Here is a 13,848-nt window from a genome sequence, read left to right as displayed (position 1 = left end):
TATGTGCAGAAGGAGAAGGGGGGTTTGGTGTTTTTAATGCAGCTGCTTCTGATATTGTTTCAATTTTCCGGAGTGCTTTAATCCCTAAGAACAGCTGCCAGGCCTGGCCTGGAATGCCCTGGAGCAGGGGCTGAACTTGGCACTAGGTGTTTTGGGAGGAGGTGTTCATAGAATCAGGGAGCTCTCTTTTTGGGGGCAGCAGGGCATAGTTAAAAACTAAGTCCCCACCATTTCCAGTGTGGATGTGCCACAAGGCTCTGCACTGTGTTGTGGCAGGTGTGGGACAGAGCAGGACGTGGCTGCAGCCCTGTGACACTGCCACCCCCCAGAATGGCATCTACAGCAGGGAAAGGCACTTGTGTGCAGGGGAAAAAAGGGGGAAAAGGTACTAAAAAGCAGGTGAAAAAAGCAGTGGTGGGGACAGAAGGTGTGACTTTAGAGAAACCCCTCAGGTGACATCCAGAAACGAATTGTCTCTTTATTATTAAATAATTTACACTCCAGTGATTCAAAAATTCCCCAGCAGCTTGAGCTGGAATGGGAATGGGGGGCAGCCCCCCCCACCCCTGGTTTGTCCCCTGATTAGCAGAGATTTTATGGAAGACTAAACACAGCCTGCAGCAGCTGAGGATCATGGCCAAGGGAACAGTAGCTGGGGAGGAGCTGTGACAGGAACTGGATGCTCAGCCAGTGGGAGCTGGAAAACACTCTCCATTCTGTCCTGGCCTGACCTTCATGGCATTCCAGCTCCTGCTCCACGGAACCAGTGCCTCTGAGGGGCTCTGGGATGGATGGCTGGGAAGGAAAGAGTTCCAAACAGCCACTTGCAGACACAGAGCTCGTTGGATGTGCTGGCACGAGCCCCCAGGCCCTCGGACACTTGCTGGTGACACTCATGGCTGGACATCCTCAAGTGATGTGCTGAGGGGTGACAGGAGCACCCTACTACTTGTCCTTGGCATCCAGCTGGAAACAGAGACCACAGTGCTTGCCAGGGAGCATCCAACATTCCAGCCCCAGCACCATCCCCACAGAATCCTGGAATCCCAGCATGGTTTGGCTTGGAAGGGAACTTAAAGCTCATCCAGTCCCACTCCTGGCCATGGACAGGGACACTTTTCACTAGTCCAGGTTGCTCCAAGCAACTGGTTTTCCTCCATCACTGTTGCACCAGCATTATCCCTCAGGGACTCAGCAGCACAAGCATCAAGCCAAGGGCTGGCTGGTCCCCAAAATGTTGGTACTGAAAAATCAAAAACTTATCGAAAAGGCTAAGAATTCCTACTCATTCCTGCTGCATAATCTGGAGGAAGTAAGAACAACCTGGATGTTACAATTGGAATCTTGAAGCCAGATTTTATGAAGTCACGTTTGGACAATGTATGCCTAAAAAATACAGCTGTGTTTGATGTCAAATGTGGAAAAAACCTCCCAGTGGTCTAAAGGAATGTAGTAATTAACATCAGCACTGAGCTCCAAGTAATTACAAACTTGTTCCCCTGTAATTTCTCACTCTTGAAGATCCCAGAGGGTTAGAGATATGAGAATGGTGGGGAAAAAAGTCAATTTAAGGATTCATCACTGCCAAATGGAGTAGGAACCCCATTCCCTGTCTGGCCATGGCAGCACTGGTTGGGTCTCAGCACAACTGGAGCCTCCCTTCCCTTTCCTACTGCTTATTGCTCCAGAGGAACCTGTGGAAGTGGAAGCACAGCCATGAAGGGACTGTAGGGGTGAGAGTTTCCAGCCCCTCACAGCCACGGGAAGTGCTCCCTGTGGAACATCCCAGTTCTGTGTTGAGGATCTGCTGCCTCATAGCCTGGCAGTGCTGGCCAAGGGCATTTCCTGTCTGGTTACTCCACCCCCCTGGCATGTGCACCTCCAGCTACAGCTACAGGGTTTGCCTGAGAACTAATCACACACCAGGTGATGTAACTGGAAGCTTCTCAGTCCCTGAGAAGGTCACTGCTTTCAGCCCAAATCCTGTCCTTTTCCATGTTCCTAACTCATCTGGGACTGGCAGATCCACGTCTTTCCACAGACATAGTCACAGCGCAATGCCCTGGCACACTGGTTGTGAAACAGCACTCAGGTTTGGGTTGGAATGGGGATTTTTTTGCACTTTTCTGTGCAATGTGACCCCAGCAAGCACAAACCCACTCCCGTGCATAACTCCAGCACAGGGAACGCAGGGGCTGAGGGGGAAGCTGGGGGTCTGAGCCTCTTCCCACCTTCTCTTTCTCCTTCTGGATCAGTGTTTGCATCTCATCGTTCCAGCCTAGCAGCTCCACCAGCTTCTCGACGCCGCCGACCACGTCCCCGAGCTGGGCCACGTCGTTGTGGCGCTGCTGCCACGCGAAGGGGCCCACAAGCTCCCGGTTGATGAGCACCCGGGGCACGGAGCTGCGCACGGCTCCGGCCAGGCTGGCAAAGGGCTCCACCTGAGGGGGGAACCCAGGGGGCACAGGGACAGTCACCCTGCCAGGGGCACCAGCTCCCGGCACTCTCGGCTTGGAACTGCTCAGCCACCCCTGCTCTGAACTGGTCACAGTATCACCAGTTACCCAGTGGTCTTTCCTCAGCTCTCCAGGTGCCCACCTGGTTTCCAGAGGGTCTCTCAGAGCACCTCCCCCCTATTTCTTACCCTCCACCTCAAATTTCACCTCCCTAACCCATTTTCTTGCCTTCTCTAAGCCTTCTCTCCCCTCAGGAGTCCCTTCAGGCCCTGTTTTCCATGTGAGTTTTTCCCAGGGGTTTCCCTTATTCCCAGACCTCCAGGGATGTCCCGATGACGAAGAGCAGGTCTGCCATGGGGAAGTCAGTGAGGTGCAGGAGGAAGCGCTGTGGGAGCTGCTCGCCGAAGAACACGATGTCAGGCTTGACAACTCCGGTGCAGACAGGGCAACGAGGGATCCTATCCCCCATGACATCTCCCTGAAAGGAGAGCCCCCAAACCTGCCTGTCACAGGGGTTCAGAATCACCACGTGTCCTCAGAGCAACGCCCAACCCCAAACCTGGTCTCCTCCATAAACCTCTTGTCCCCAAGGGCAAAAGAACAGGTTTGGACCTGTCATTGCTGTAATAATTAATGCCTCCTTGTGTTAATTGTGTTGATGCCCGGCTGGGCCCACTCACCCTGAAGTCCTCTCCAGGGAAGTTCCTCTGACACACCGTACAGGTGGCAGTGGCAAAGGTGCCATGGGCTTCCACCAGCCTGTCAGGAGGGATCCCAGCCACTGGAATACAATGTGTGGGAAAGGACTGAGCCAGAGCCTCCCTGTGTGCATCTCCCCAGTCCCGCTTCTCCCCTCAATTCCTGGTGCTGCTGCTGGAGATGGGAAGAGGGAGCTCACCTCTCTCCAGCCCGTCGATGTTCTGGGTGTAGAGGCGCAGGAGCAGCCCCTTGTCGTGCAGCAGCCGGAGGAAATAGTGGGCGAAATTGGGGCGGTAGTTGCCGGGATAGAGCTCCTTGGCCAGGGTGAAGAAGGGCTTGGGGTTGACGAAGAAATACCCGAGCTCAAAGATGGCCTCGGGGTAGGGGATGTTGTACTGCTCCAGGTTGCTGTACAGGCCGCTCCCGGGGGACCTGTGGGGACAGGGGGCAGCTGAGAGGGGCTGCAGTAGGACCTGGGCTGGAGACAGAATCCCAGGATCAACGAGGTTGGAAGAGACCTCCAAGTCCATCAACCTGTCCAGCCTGTGATGCATCATCACCTTGTCAACAAGAGCACTGAGCGCCATGTCCAGTCGTTCCTCGGACACCTCCAGGGATGGTGACTCCAGCACCTCCCTGGGCAGCCCCATCCAATGTTTAATCACCCTTTCCATGGACAAGACCTCAGCCCTCCAAGGACACAGAGGATGAAGGCATCACCTGAAATCCGGGATGCCGCTGGGCGTGCTGATCCCAGCGCCGGCCATCACCACCACGCGCCGACATTCCTTCTTCTGGAGCAGCTTGGCCACGTCCTTCAAGGTGAGCTTCTGCTTCCCCTCATCACCTCCCCACCTGCCCAAAATGGCTCTGGTAGCTGTGCTCAGACAGAAGGGCCTGGAGCCTTGGATCCTGCTCGGCACAGGGGGAAGCACAGCACTGAGAGAACTGACAGTGACTTTGGTTCAGGGGGGAAGAATTACCCAAAAATTCCACAGAAAGCTCTTCTCTGGGCAGGACTGTGCTCGGGCTTCACTAGGAGAAAGCTTGGCTGTTAGTCCAACCCAAACCCTGGAGCAGACATGTCCCTCAGCAATTCCTTAAGTGGATCTAAAATACCAAATCACCAGTATTCCTGTGAGGGGGTATTTTTGGACAGGGATGGACACAAGGCTGGACCCACTGGGAATCACCAGTCTCGGTGTTGATTTACACTCCTCTGGGATCCAGGAGACCCTGCTGTGTCCTGACTTCAACAAGTTTCTCTCAGGGTGATGTGTCACCCTGCCCAGGTGAGCACAGACACTGTCGTGTCCCTGTTCCCCCCTCGGGCTCTGTGTGTCCTTGTCCAAAGGAATCACAGCTCTGTGCCCAGCTGGGCTGGGAACAGCCATTATCATGTGGGAACAGTCATTAGCAGTTCGGGAACAGTCATTATCAGCAGGGAACAGCTTCTCCCAGAAAATTAGTGCTGCTGGAGTAGGGCATTGTGCACAGTCCAGACCAGGCATGGGGAGAGCCAGGAGAGCTTGGCAAGCCCGAAGAGCAAGGACAGAGCTGGAAGTGTTTCCAGGCCTCAGAGTGGTCAGCTCTGCCTTCCTTGGGATGTGACAGTTCCTTTGCAGGGGCATGACAATGCTTTCCCAGGGATGTGACACTGCACTGGCTTAGCCTGCTGTCACAGAGACGTGGCTCTGCCTTCCAAAGGATGTAAGACTGCCTTCCCTGGGATGTGTGACACTGACTTCCTAGGGAGGTGTCCCTGCTCTGCCTTTCCCTGCTGTCGCAGGGATGTGGCTCTGCTTTCTCAGGGATGTGACCCTGCCTTACCCTGCTGTCAGAGGGACGTGACACTGCACTGCCCTTCCCTGCTGTCACAAGGATACGGCTCTGCCCTGTCAGACCGGGTTCCCAGGGAGCTGAACTCAGAGTCTTGGAAAAACACTGAGCATTTCCCTGCTCTCCGGGCTCCCAGGCCAGCCCTGGCTCCCGGAGCGCTGTCCCTGCTTAGACGGGGACGGGACATGCTCCATCACGGGAGCACATCCCATCCCAGCACCGATTCCCATGCTCCCCTTCCCGCAGGGATGTTCCAGCCCCCAGCCGGGCATTCCCCACCTACCTCCCGGTTCCGCCGCCGGCCAGCCCCTTCCCGTCCCCGCCGCCCCGGGCGGCCCGTGCCGCGCTGCCGCCGCGGCAGGGCCCGCGCTCCCTCAGGCTCCTCCAGGCTGCAAGAGAGCAGAGCGGTGCTGGGGGCGGCCCGGGGGTCCCGGGGCTCCCCCCGCCCCCGGCGCTCACCGGCCGCCAGCAGCGCCCGCGCCCCGCGCTCCATCGCCGCTACCGCACTGCCGCGAGCGCGCGCGCCCGCGCTCCCGCCGCCCGCCGCCGCTCACCCCGCCCGGGGTCGGTCCGGCGGTGCGGGCGCGGGGAGAGGCGGCGGGGGAAGGCCCGGGGGTTGGCGGCGTGGCGGCGTTGCCGTGGCGACCGCGGGGCGCGGCGGGACCGGCGCGAAGCGAGTGCGCGGCGGCGGCGGGCGCGGGGCGTTACGGTACCCGGCGTGCCCCGCGCGGCCGGAAGTGAGTGCGCACGGCGGGGACGGCGCGGCCTCCTCGCTCCGGTCCCGTCCGGCCCCGTCCCGGTCCCGGCCCCGGCCCCGGTCCCGGCTCCGTCCGGGCCCCGCCGCCGCCGCCATCATGAAGGACGTGCCGGGCTTCCTGCAGCAGAGCCAGAGCGCGGGGCCGGGCCAGGCCGCCGTGTGGCACCGCCTCGAGGAGCTCTACAACAAGAAGTGAGCGGGGACGGGGTGCGGGGGGATCGCCCGCCCCGGGTCCCGGAGCCCGGCGCGGCCGGGCCCGCCCGGCGGAGGAGCCCGGCCGGGCCCGCGTCCCTTTAGCCGCCTCGTTAGTCGCCCGGGAGGTGACTCGGCGGTGTTTGCCCCTGTCAGGGGGTCCCAGCCCCCGGGTCGCCCCCGATCCCGCCCTCGTCAGCCCCTGCTCGGCACGTCCCGGGCTGTGGCACGGTTTGGCGGCGTTGGGCTCACGGGGCTGTTCTGTGTCCCCAGGCTGTGGCACCAGCTCACTCTGCAGGTGCTGGACTTCGTTCAGGACCCCTGCTTCGCCCAGGGAGATGGGCTCATCAAGGTGAGCGGACTCTTCCCGGCTTTCCTGTTTTTTTGTACCACGGAAAACTCAGCCTGCGGCTTCTCTCTTTCTTCATTCTCTTGGAGGATTACTGACCTGGGTGGGCTCAGCTCCTGGGGTGTTTGCACTGGTGACTGTGTGGAAATCCTACTAAAGTTAAACGTCTTGGGTTCAGAAGCTTCACAGTGATTCTTTACTTCACTTACCTAAAATTTTTACGTTTAGGAGTTGCAGGGAGATTTTTTTTTTCCACTCCGTGTTTTAGCAAGAGGTTTGCAAGTGCAGGATGGGTGTTCACTGGAAGAAGCCTATCAGGATACAGTTAGATAAAACAAGCAGTTCTGGGTTCTGAACAGTGCTGGAATTTCTGTATGGGATCCCCGATTTTCTGGAAAAATGATAGGAATGAGGGATTTGAATGGTGTGGGTTGGAAGAGACCTCGAGGGACACCTTCCACTAGCCCAGTTGGCTCAGAGCCCTGTCCAGCAGTTCCAGGGATGTTCAAATGAGCTGGAATAGAGAGGAAACATGGTGAGGAGCTCTGGACCGGGGTGTCCTTTGCCATGAGTGTCCCTGTCCTTGTCCCTGCAGCTCTACGAGAACTTCATCAGCGAGTTTGAGCACAGGTGAGTTACTGGGGGGGCTTGGGGGTCACCTGGGGGGCTTGGGGGACCCGTGCTGACTCTGAGCTGCTCCCTGCAGGGTGAACCCCCTGTCCCTGGTGGAGATTATCCTGCACGTGGTGAGGCAGATGACAGGTGCGTGTCCTCCCCTCTTCCCTGTCCTGTTGTGACCTCTGGAACGTGGCCAGGGATGGGTCAGTCTTGGATGGGAAGTTGTTGTGATGCTGCTGTGTCGGGAAGGGAAAGTGCTGGCTTACAAAGCTTAAGTTATTGTTGATTCCTGGAGTAGGAAGTCCACAGATTCCCTGGAGAGGTGGTTGGTGAGGAAAAGCCCAGCTTACCTGGCAGCAGCTGCTGCAGGTTGAGGGTTCACCATGGAAAACCCATATTCCAGCCATCAGGAATCCTGTCAGAGGTGGATTAGTAGGCGAGATTTAGCTCCATGAGAGCTGCTTATTTAAGTCTGTTTTTCCCTCTACTCCAGATCCCAATGTGGCCCTGACTTTTCTGGAGAAGACCCGGGAAAAGGTATGTTGGAAGTTGCTCTTGGGCACTTTTGCCTCTGAGCAGGCCAAGAGTCACTGGCATGTGTGTCACCTGTGCTGGAGAGCAGCACCTTTCCACGGGGATTTGGATGCAGGAATATGGTCACAAGTGGCATTTGTCCAGCCCCTGGAGCACACCTGGCTGCAGGTGACACTCTGAACAGGTCCCTGTGTCCCTGCAGGTGAAGAGCAGCGACGAGGCCGTGATTCTGTGCAAAACAGCCATCGGGGCCCTCAAGCTCAACATCGGGGACCTGCAGGTCACCAAGGTGAGGGGTGGCCTGGGATGGGGAGTTTTGGGGTGCTGTGACATTCCTTGGTTATTCCAGCTCCCAGCCCTGAGGGGCCGTTGAGCTTGCCAGGACGTGGGAGCTGCTCATGGTGACCTGTGGTGTTGTTGCCTGAGTGAAGCACATGGGGTTTGTCATCCTAGGCTGGTTTTAAAACCATTTATTAAACCCAAAATTATGTTTTTCGGGGAGGGCAGCTTTGGTTCTCTTAGAGCAAATGCAGAGAGATGGGTTTGGGTGATGGAATCCTGGAATGGTTTGGGTTGGAAGGGATCTTGAAGATCACCCAGTCATGGGCAGGGACACCTTCCACTAGCCCGGGTTGCTCCACCCTGGCCTTGGACACTGCCAGGGATGGGGCAGCCACAGCTTCTCCGGGAAACCTGTGCCAGGGCCTCAGCACCCTCACAGGGAAGGGTGTGGGAGTGATGGTGGCTTTGCTCGGGATGTCACCGGGGATCCCTTGGGAAAGCTGCCATCCTCAGAGCTGGGAGTTGTAACAGCCAGGTCTTATCCTTCCCAGGAGACCATCGAGGAGGTGGAGGAGATGCTGAACACCCTGCCCGGGGTGACATCAGTGCACAGCCGCTTCTACGACCTCTCCAGCAAGTACTACCAGACCGTGGGGAACCACGCTGCCTACTACAAGGATGCACTGCGCTTCCTGGGCTGCATCGAGGTCAAGGACCTGCCAGGTAACTCCTCTCCAGGGCAAATCCCACCTTCCATGCTCTGCTTCATCCCCCCAACCCAAACAAGTGCCCTGGCTGAGGTTTTCCCTCAGTGTCATTTTGGCTGTGCTGTGGTGGATCCGAGGTCTGGCTGGACTGAGGAGTGACCCCTGAGGACCTGCTCCTGAGTTGTACTGGGAGGAAAAGGGGCAATGCCCCTGCCAGAAGGACAAGTTTGTTCCAATTCCCAAAAATCTTCACTCTAGATCCAAAAAGCAGCTCTTTTGTGCTGTGGTTACTGCAGGCTCCTGAATTTCAGGCACCATGGAGGAAGATGAGGGCTGGGAATAGTTTAATATAGGTGAGGGATGGCTTGATAGAGCTTAAAGTGGTGCTTTATCCAAATTGTTTTTGGCTTGGGTTTTGTCATCATCCCAATTATTTTTGGTTGGGGTATTTTTTATCCATAGTGGTTTTGCTTTGGGTATTTTTTAATCCAAATTATTTTTGTTCTGTTTTTTTTTCCAGTATCAGAGCAGCAGGAGAGAGCCTTCACCCTGGGGCTAGCCGGGCTGCTGGGAGAAGGCGTCTACAACTTTGGGGAGCTGGTGAGTGCTGCCACATCCTTTCATCCCTGGAGCCCCAGGAGCAGGTTTTCCCCTGCTGACACCCTCCTGCCTGTTCCCTGCAGCTGATGCACCCCGTGCTGGAGTCCCTGCGCAGCACGGACCGGCAGTGGCTCATTGACACCCTCTTCGCCTTCAACAGCGGCAACGTAGAGACCTTCCAGGCCCTCAAGTCGGCCTGGGGGCAGCAGGTGAGGGCTCTGGGACTGCTGAAGGCCCAGGCTTGGGATTTCCACCTGACACTTGGAGTCTGTGTACTTTTTCTTAATCATCTTTGTCTCATTCCTGGCTCTGGAGCACTGGTACAATTCTGATCGGAGCCTAGGAGTGGTTATTCCATCTTGATACACATAACTAGTTTTCTTTTGGCTTCCCTCTGGAGTTCTTCCAGTGGAAAACAGTGGTTTTCCTTCCTGTTCTGGGAAGTGTGGGAGGAAACAGTGATGTTGGATGTTACCTGCACTGGCTACACCAGGAATCACTGGCATAGCAATGGATTTGTGAGTTCGCTGGCACTTGGATTGTTTTCTGGAACCATTCCTGGCCGGTGGGTGGGCTGTGGTAGCCTTCTTCCTCTTAAATTAACCCTCCCAGGGATTTATTCCTGTATGTAAAGCTGTTCTGCCTCAGGATGGGGAGAAAATGTAACCCTGACCTGATTTGGTGCCTTTTCTCCCCTCACAGCCCGACCTGGCTGCAAACGAAGCGCTCCTGCTGCAGAAGATCCAGCTGTTGTGTCTCATGGAGGTGAGTTGGGATGTGCTCAGTGTGTCTGGTCACTCACCTGCAGGAACTCCTGGATACAGGAATTTCAGTGTGGATTTGACCTGTAGATGGAGCCACAGGCAGGTGCCATGAGGGAAAACACCTCGCTGCTTGTCCCTCGGTCCAGGGGGGCTCTAGCGTGGAGTGCCACGACCAGGGGGAGTGGCTTCTCTGACAGAAGGTTAGGTGGGATATTGGGAAGAATATCTTCCCTGTGGGGTTGGTGAGGCCCTGGCACAGGTTGCCCAGAGAAGCTGTGACTATCCCATCCCTGGAAGTGTCCATGGCCAGTTGGACAGGGCTTGGAGCAACCTGGGATAGTGGAAGATGTTCATTCTGTGATATGGAGGAGGAGGAGAGCAATCCTTCAGAGATGGTGTCTGCAGTATGTTCCGGGATAAAAAAAGACTTTTAGAACACAGTTGAACATCTGTTTCCTGAGGACTGCAGGTCCTTTCCCTGATGGATAATCTGAAACAGTGCCTTCCTGTCACTGGAAGGCTCTGTTGTCACCATACTAGTGTAAAACATTCTTGTTTGACTTATTCTGATTAAATCTGAGAAATGCAGTTGCCAGTGCAGAGTGAGACTGGGCAGGGCAGCTTGGGGGAGGCTCTGTGAGCTGTGGGAATCCCTAAAACCCTGTGGGGGTTGTTTTTTTGGTTTGTTCCCTGGATCCAGATGACTTTCACCCGCCCAGCCAACCACCGCCAGCTCACCTTCGAGGAGATTGCCAAGAGTGCCAAAGTCACCGTCAACGAGGTGAGTTTGGGGTTAGACACCCTTAGTAATGTCCAGGTTCTGGAGCTCTGAGAGTGCCTGGATAGACCTGAACCACACAGAATCCCAGAATCATTCAGACTGGAAAAAAACTCCGAGATCATAGAGTCCAACCTGTGCCCAGATGAGTGCCACATCCAGTCATTTCTTGGACACCTCTAGAGATGGGGACTTCAACACCTCCCTGGGCAGCCCCTTCCAATGCCTGACAGCCTTTCCCATGAAGAAATTCTCCCTGATTTTCCACCTGAACCTCCCCTGCTGCAGCTTGAGGCTGTTTCCTCTTGTCCTGTTACTTGGTCCCTGGGAGAAGAGACCAACTCCCACCTGCTGCTTGGGGACAGTTGGGCTCTTTTGGCTTTTTCCAATTGCCTTGTTCTTCCTTGGATTTCAGAGAAAAGAAAATAACTCTAGTTTTTTAGGGGGAAAATAACTAAAAAAAAACCCCTAAAATCCAATTTTAGGGAAAAGTTTTAGGGAGAAGAACTCTTTGCCGAGGTGCTGAGTCTCGAGGCAGTTCTGTCACCTGAAACGGGACAGCTGTGAGAACTGCTGCCCTGGATTCTGAGGGGATCTCATGTGAAGATGCCAAGTTTTATTCATCTCAAGGGGGAAAAGGGGTGATCTGGGTCATTTCCCAGGGCTGTCTGTGTCCCCAGGTGGAGCTGCTGGTGATGAAGGCGCTCTCGGTGGGGCTGGTGAAGGGCAGCATCGACGAGGTGGACAAGAGGGTGCACATGACGTGGGTGCAGCCACGGGTGCTGGACCTGCAGCAGGTAATGGCCACCAGCTCCAGCTGGGCCAGGGAGAGGTGACCTGGGAGTGGCACCAGAGCCAGGATTAGTCATGGCTTGGGAATGAGCCTCCTTGGGGGCTTTGCTTTGCCCCTAGGGTGTTTCACCCAGAAACCTTCCAGGAGGTGGGACAGGACAGGGCTGGCATGTCCCTTGTGAAAGCCACACAAACACCATGGAACGCAGAAGCCATGGCTGTGTTTTCCAGAAGGATCCAGGCTTCATTCCTAAATGCATGAAACAACCTCTGGGAGTTTCAGGGATGTAGGAGGCACATTTGTCTTAGGAAGAGAGAAGTCCAGGATACAGTGATACTTAAGGAGACTGTGCAGGGTGTCTTTACCTTCAAACCCAAAAATCAGTGCCTGGAATTTCAGCTGCAGACAATTCCTTTGGTGCATTTCAGTTTAGCCCAGCTGGTAGAAGCTGTTAATCCCAGAATCTCAGGATGGTTTGGGTTGGGAGGGACCTTAAAGCCCATCCATGGGCAGGGACACCTTCCACTAGAGCAGGTTGTTCCAAGCCCCATCCAACCTGGCCTGAAACACTTCCAGGGATGGGGCATCTCCCTGTCTCAGTGTGTGGGGCTCTGAGGGATGTTGTGAGCTCTCAGGTGTGAGAAGGAGCCTGTGGGCATTCCCAGGAGCTGAGGCACTCTGTCCCTGTGGCCTTGCCTTGCAGATCAAGGGGATGAAGGATCGCCTGGAGTTCTGGTGCACGGACGTGCGGAGCATGGAGATGCTGGTGGAGCACCAAGCCCACGACATCCTGACATAGAGGAGAGAGTGATTCCTGCTGCTCCTGAGGCCGGCAGCACTCAGAGCACTGACTGTACTGAATCCATGGAGGGGTGGGTGGGCAGAGCAGGAGCAGCCTGGGATGTGGCGAGCAGGAGGACGAGGACGTGGCCTTTTGCTGTGTGACCCTTTGGTGCTCGAGCCAAGCTTTCCCTCTGCTGGCACGAGTGACTCTGATCCCTGATCCCAGAGCTCTGTCCTGGGGGGGATGGATCACTCCTGATCCCTCCTGCCTCCAGCTGTTGCAGGAGGGTGGGATCCTAGTGCAGGATCCAAGGGGTCTTGGCCTTAGGGGACACAGCCTGTCCTGCTGCCTCTCCCCCTGCCCCTGCAGCAGCCTGAGGCAGCATTCCCCAAATCTTCTTCCCCAAATCCTCTTCCTCCCCTAGCCCCGCTTCCCTCTGCCCCTCATCTGCAGCAGAGGGAGTGTTTGCTCCATCCAAGGGTTTTCCCGGGATTCCTGGTTAGTGGGTGTGTCCGTACACTTGAGGGGGTGGGTGTCTTTCACCAATGCTTTGTGCTCAGGTGAGGTGCAGTGGCATTGCCAGAATAAACGTCTCTGCCTTCCCTTTTTGGGAATTCTGTGTCATCTCCGTCCCTGGCAGCTGAGCTGCTGCTGATTCCTTTAAAAATGTGTTTCCATGGTCAGACCTTGCCCCTCCTGGGATTCAGGAGCTTTCCTCACCAGTTTGGTTCTCTGGTGTCATTAGCAAATGGCACTGCTGGAATTTTTGTACTTTTCCTGCTTTTCCTGCCTTGACTGAGGGTGTTAATCCAGCAAGAGAAAGAAGGTAGCATGTGGCTGATGCCAGACTGGTGCAGAGATGCCTCACACAAGGGAGACAAACTTTGGAAAACAGGACAAAATGGAACTGCTGGAGTCTGTACCTGCTCACCCTCCTGGTGCTCTCCAGACCCCTCTGGCTGAAATTCCCTCCTGGATGGGGGTGGTTCAGTGGCCAGTGCCTGCCTCTTCCCTGCCCAGCCGCTTGATTTGACTTGCCCAATTCCTGCTGGATCCTGTCTTCCAAGGCTTACTCCTGGTTCCACTTTTACTGACTTCAGGAGAGCGTGTGGAAGAAGTAGGTGTTCCAATCAGGAATATATTCCCTTTATGTCATAGCTGAGGACAGGAGAAGGCTTAAAGGAGCACAGTCTCCTTCCCAGTGCCATGTCAGATCTCATCCTCATTCCCAGGGCTGTCACTACACCTTACGGAACAAAGGAAACTCCACTGGAGTCACTGAGGTGTGGGCTGCTGCTGCTTGAGATCAGCATCCAAAATCTGGAATGTCACTGTGGGAAGCAGTACCAGCTTCTCCCAGGAGCACAGCTCCCATGCTGTGGAAGCACTCTCCTGGCTGTGAAGCTCTGAGCAGCTCCTGGGAATGAGGGTCAGATCTGTGGACCCGTGACAGCTCCAAGAGGCTTTTCCAAGACACCTGGAAGTACCCCTCGCTACCCAAACCTTCCACGTGCTGGCTGCTTCCCTGGCACAGATAATTTGGGATGTGGTGGCTGGAGAGGCCCTTCCTGCAGGGCAGGGAGGGGACAGGCGTGCAGCCCCCAGTCCGTGGCACCCTTTTAATGTCACTCCCAGCCTTTGGGTGTTTTCCTGCTGGGAATTTACCTTGGAATGCCTTCCGTGCTTGTGCTGGGAG

At 55.9% G+C, this 13,848-nt stretch overlaps 2 protein-coding genes across 5 annotated transcripts; one reads left to right on the top strand and one right to left on the bottom strand.

Moving 5' to 3' along the window:
* Positions 1-458: 458 nt before the first annotated feature.
* On the bottom strand, positions 459-5,836 carry SIRT3 (sirtuin 3). 4 transcript variants are annotated; one of them, XM_068194447.1, is made up of 7 exons: positions 5,825-5,836; positions 3,876-4,069; positions 3,355-3,587; positions 3,137-3,237; positions 2,773-2,934; positions 2,232-2,441; positions 459-966 (listed from the first exon to the last, which is right to left on the bottom strand). In XM_068194447.1, the coding sequence occupies exons 2-7, from the start codon at positions 3,920-3,922 to the stop codon at positions 946-948; spliced, it is 774 nt and encodes a 257-aa protein (XP_068050548.1). In that variant the 5' UTR covers positions 3,923-4,069; positions 5,825-5,836; the 3' UTR covers positions 459-945. The 4 variants fall into 4 exon arrangements, with proteins under 4 accessions (XP_068050548.1, XP_068050547.1, XP_068050546.1 ...); XM_068194446.1 differs by lacking the exon at positions 5,825-5,836 and adding an exon at positions 5,278-5,379 and having other exon boundaries at positions 3,876-4,067; XM_068194445.1 differs by lacking the exons at positions 2,232-2,441; positions 5,825-5,836 and adding an exon at positions 5,278-5,364 and having other exon boundaries at positions 3,876-4,067.
* Positions 5,805-12,771, top strand: PSMD13 (proteasome 26S subunit, non-ATPase 13). The gene is made up of 13 exons (XM_068194444.1): positions 5,805-5,943; positions 6,217-6,295; positions 6,888-6,922; positions 6,999-7,054; positions 7,404-7,447; positions 7,647-7,733; positions 8,278-8,449; positions 8,954-9,033; positions 9,117-9,242; positions 9,736-9,798; positions 10,498-10,578; positions 11,256-11,372; positions 12,072-12,771. The coding sequence occupies exons 1-13, from the start codon at positions 5,849-5,851 to the stop codon at positions 12,165-12,167; spliced, it is 1,131 nt and encodes a 376-aa protein (XP_068050545.1). The 5' UTR covers positions 5,805-5,848; the 3' UTR covers positions 12,168-12,771.
* Positions 12,772-13,848: the final 1,077 nt, after the last annotated feature.

The sequence above is a fragment of the Anomalospiza imberbis genome, chromosome 6, assembly GCF_031753505.1.
Source record: "Anomalospiza imberbis isolate Cuckoo-Finch-1a 21T00152 chromosome 6, ASM3175350v1, whole genome shotgun sequence".
In the NCBI taxonomy this organism is placed as follows: domain Eukaryota; kingdom Metazoa; phylum Chordata; class Aves; order Passeriformes; family Viduidae; genus Anomalospiza; species Anomalospiza imberbis.
The sequence above is the reverse complement of the archived record's forward strand: the minus strand, read 5'-3'. Positions and strand labels throughout refer to the sequence as shown.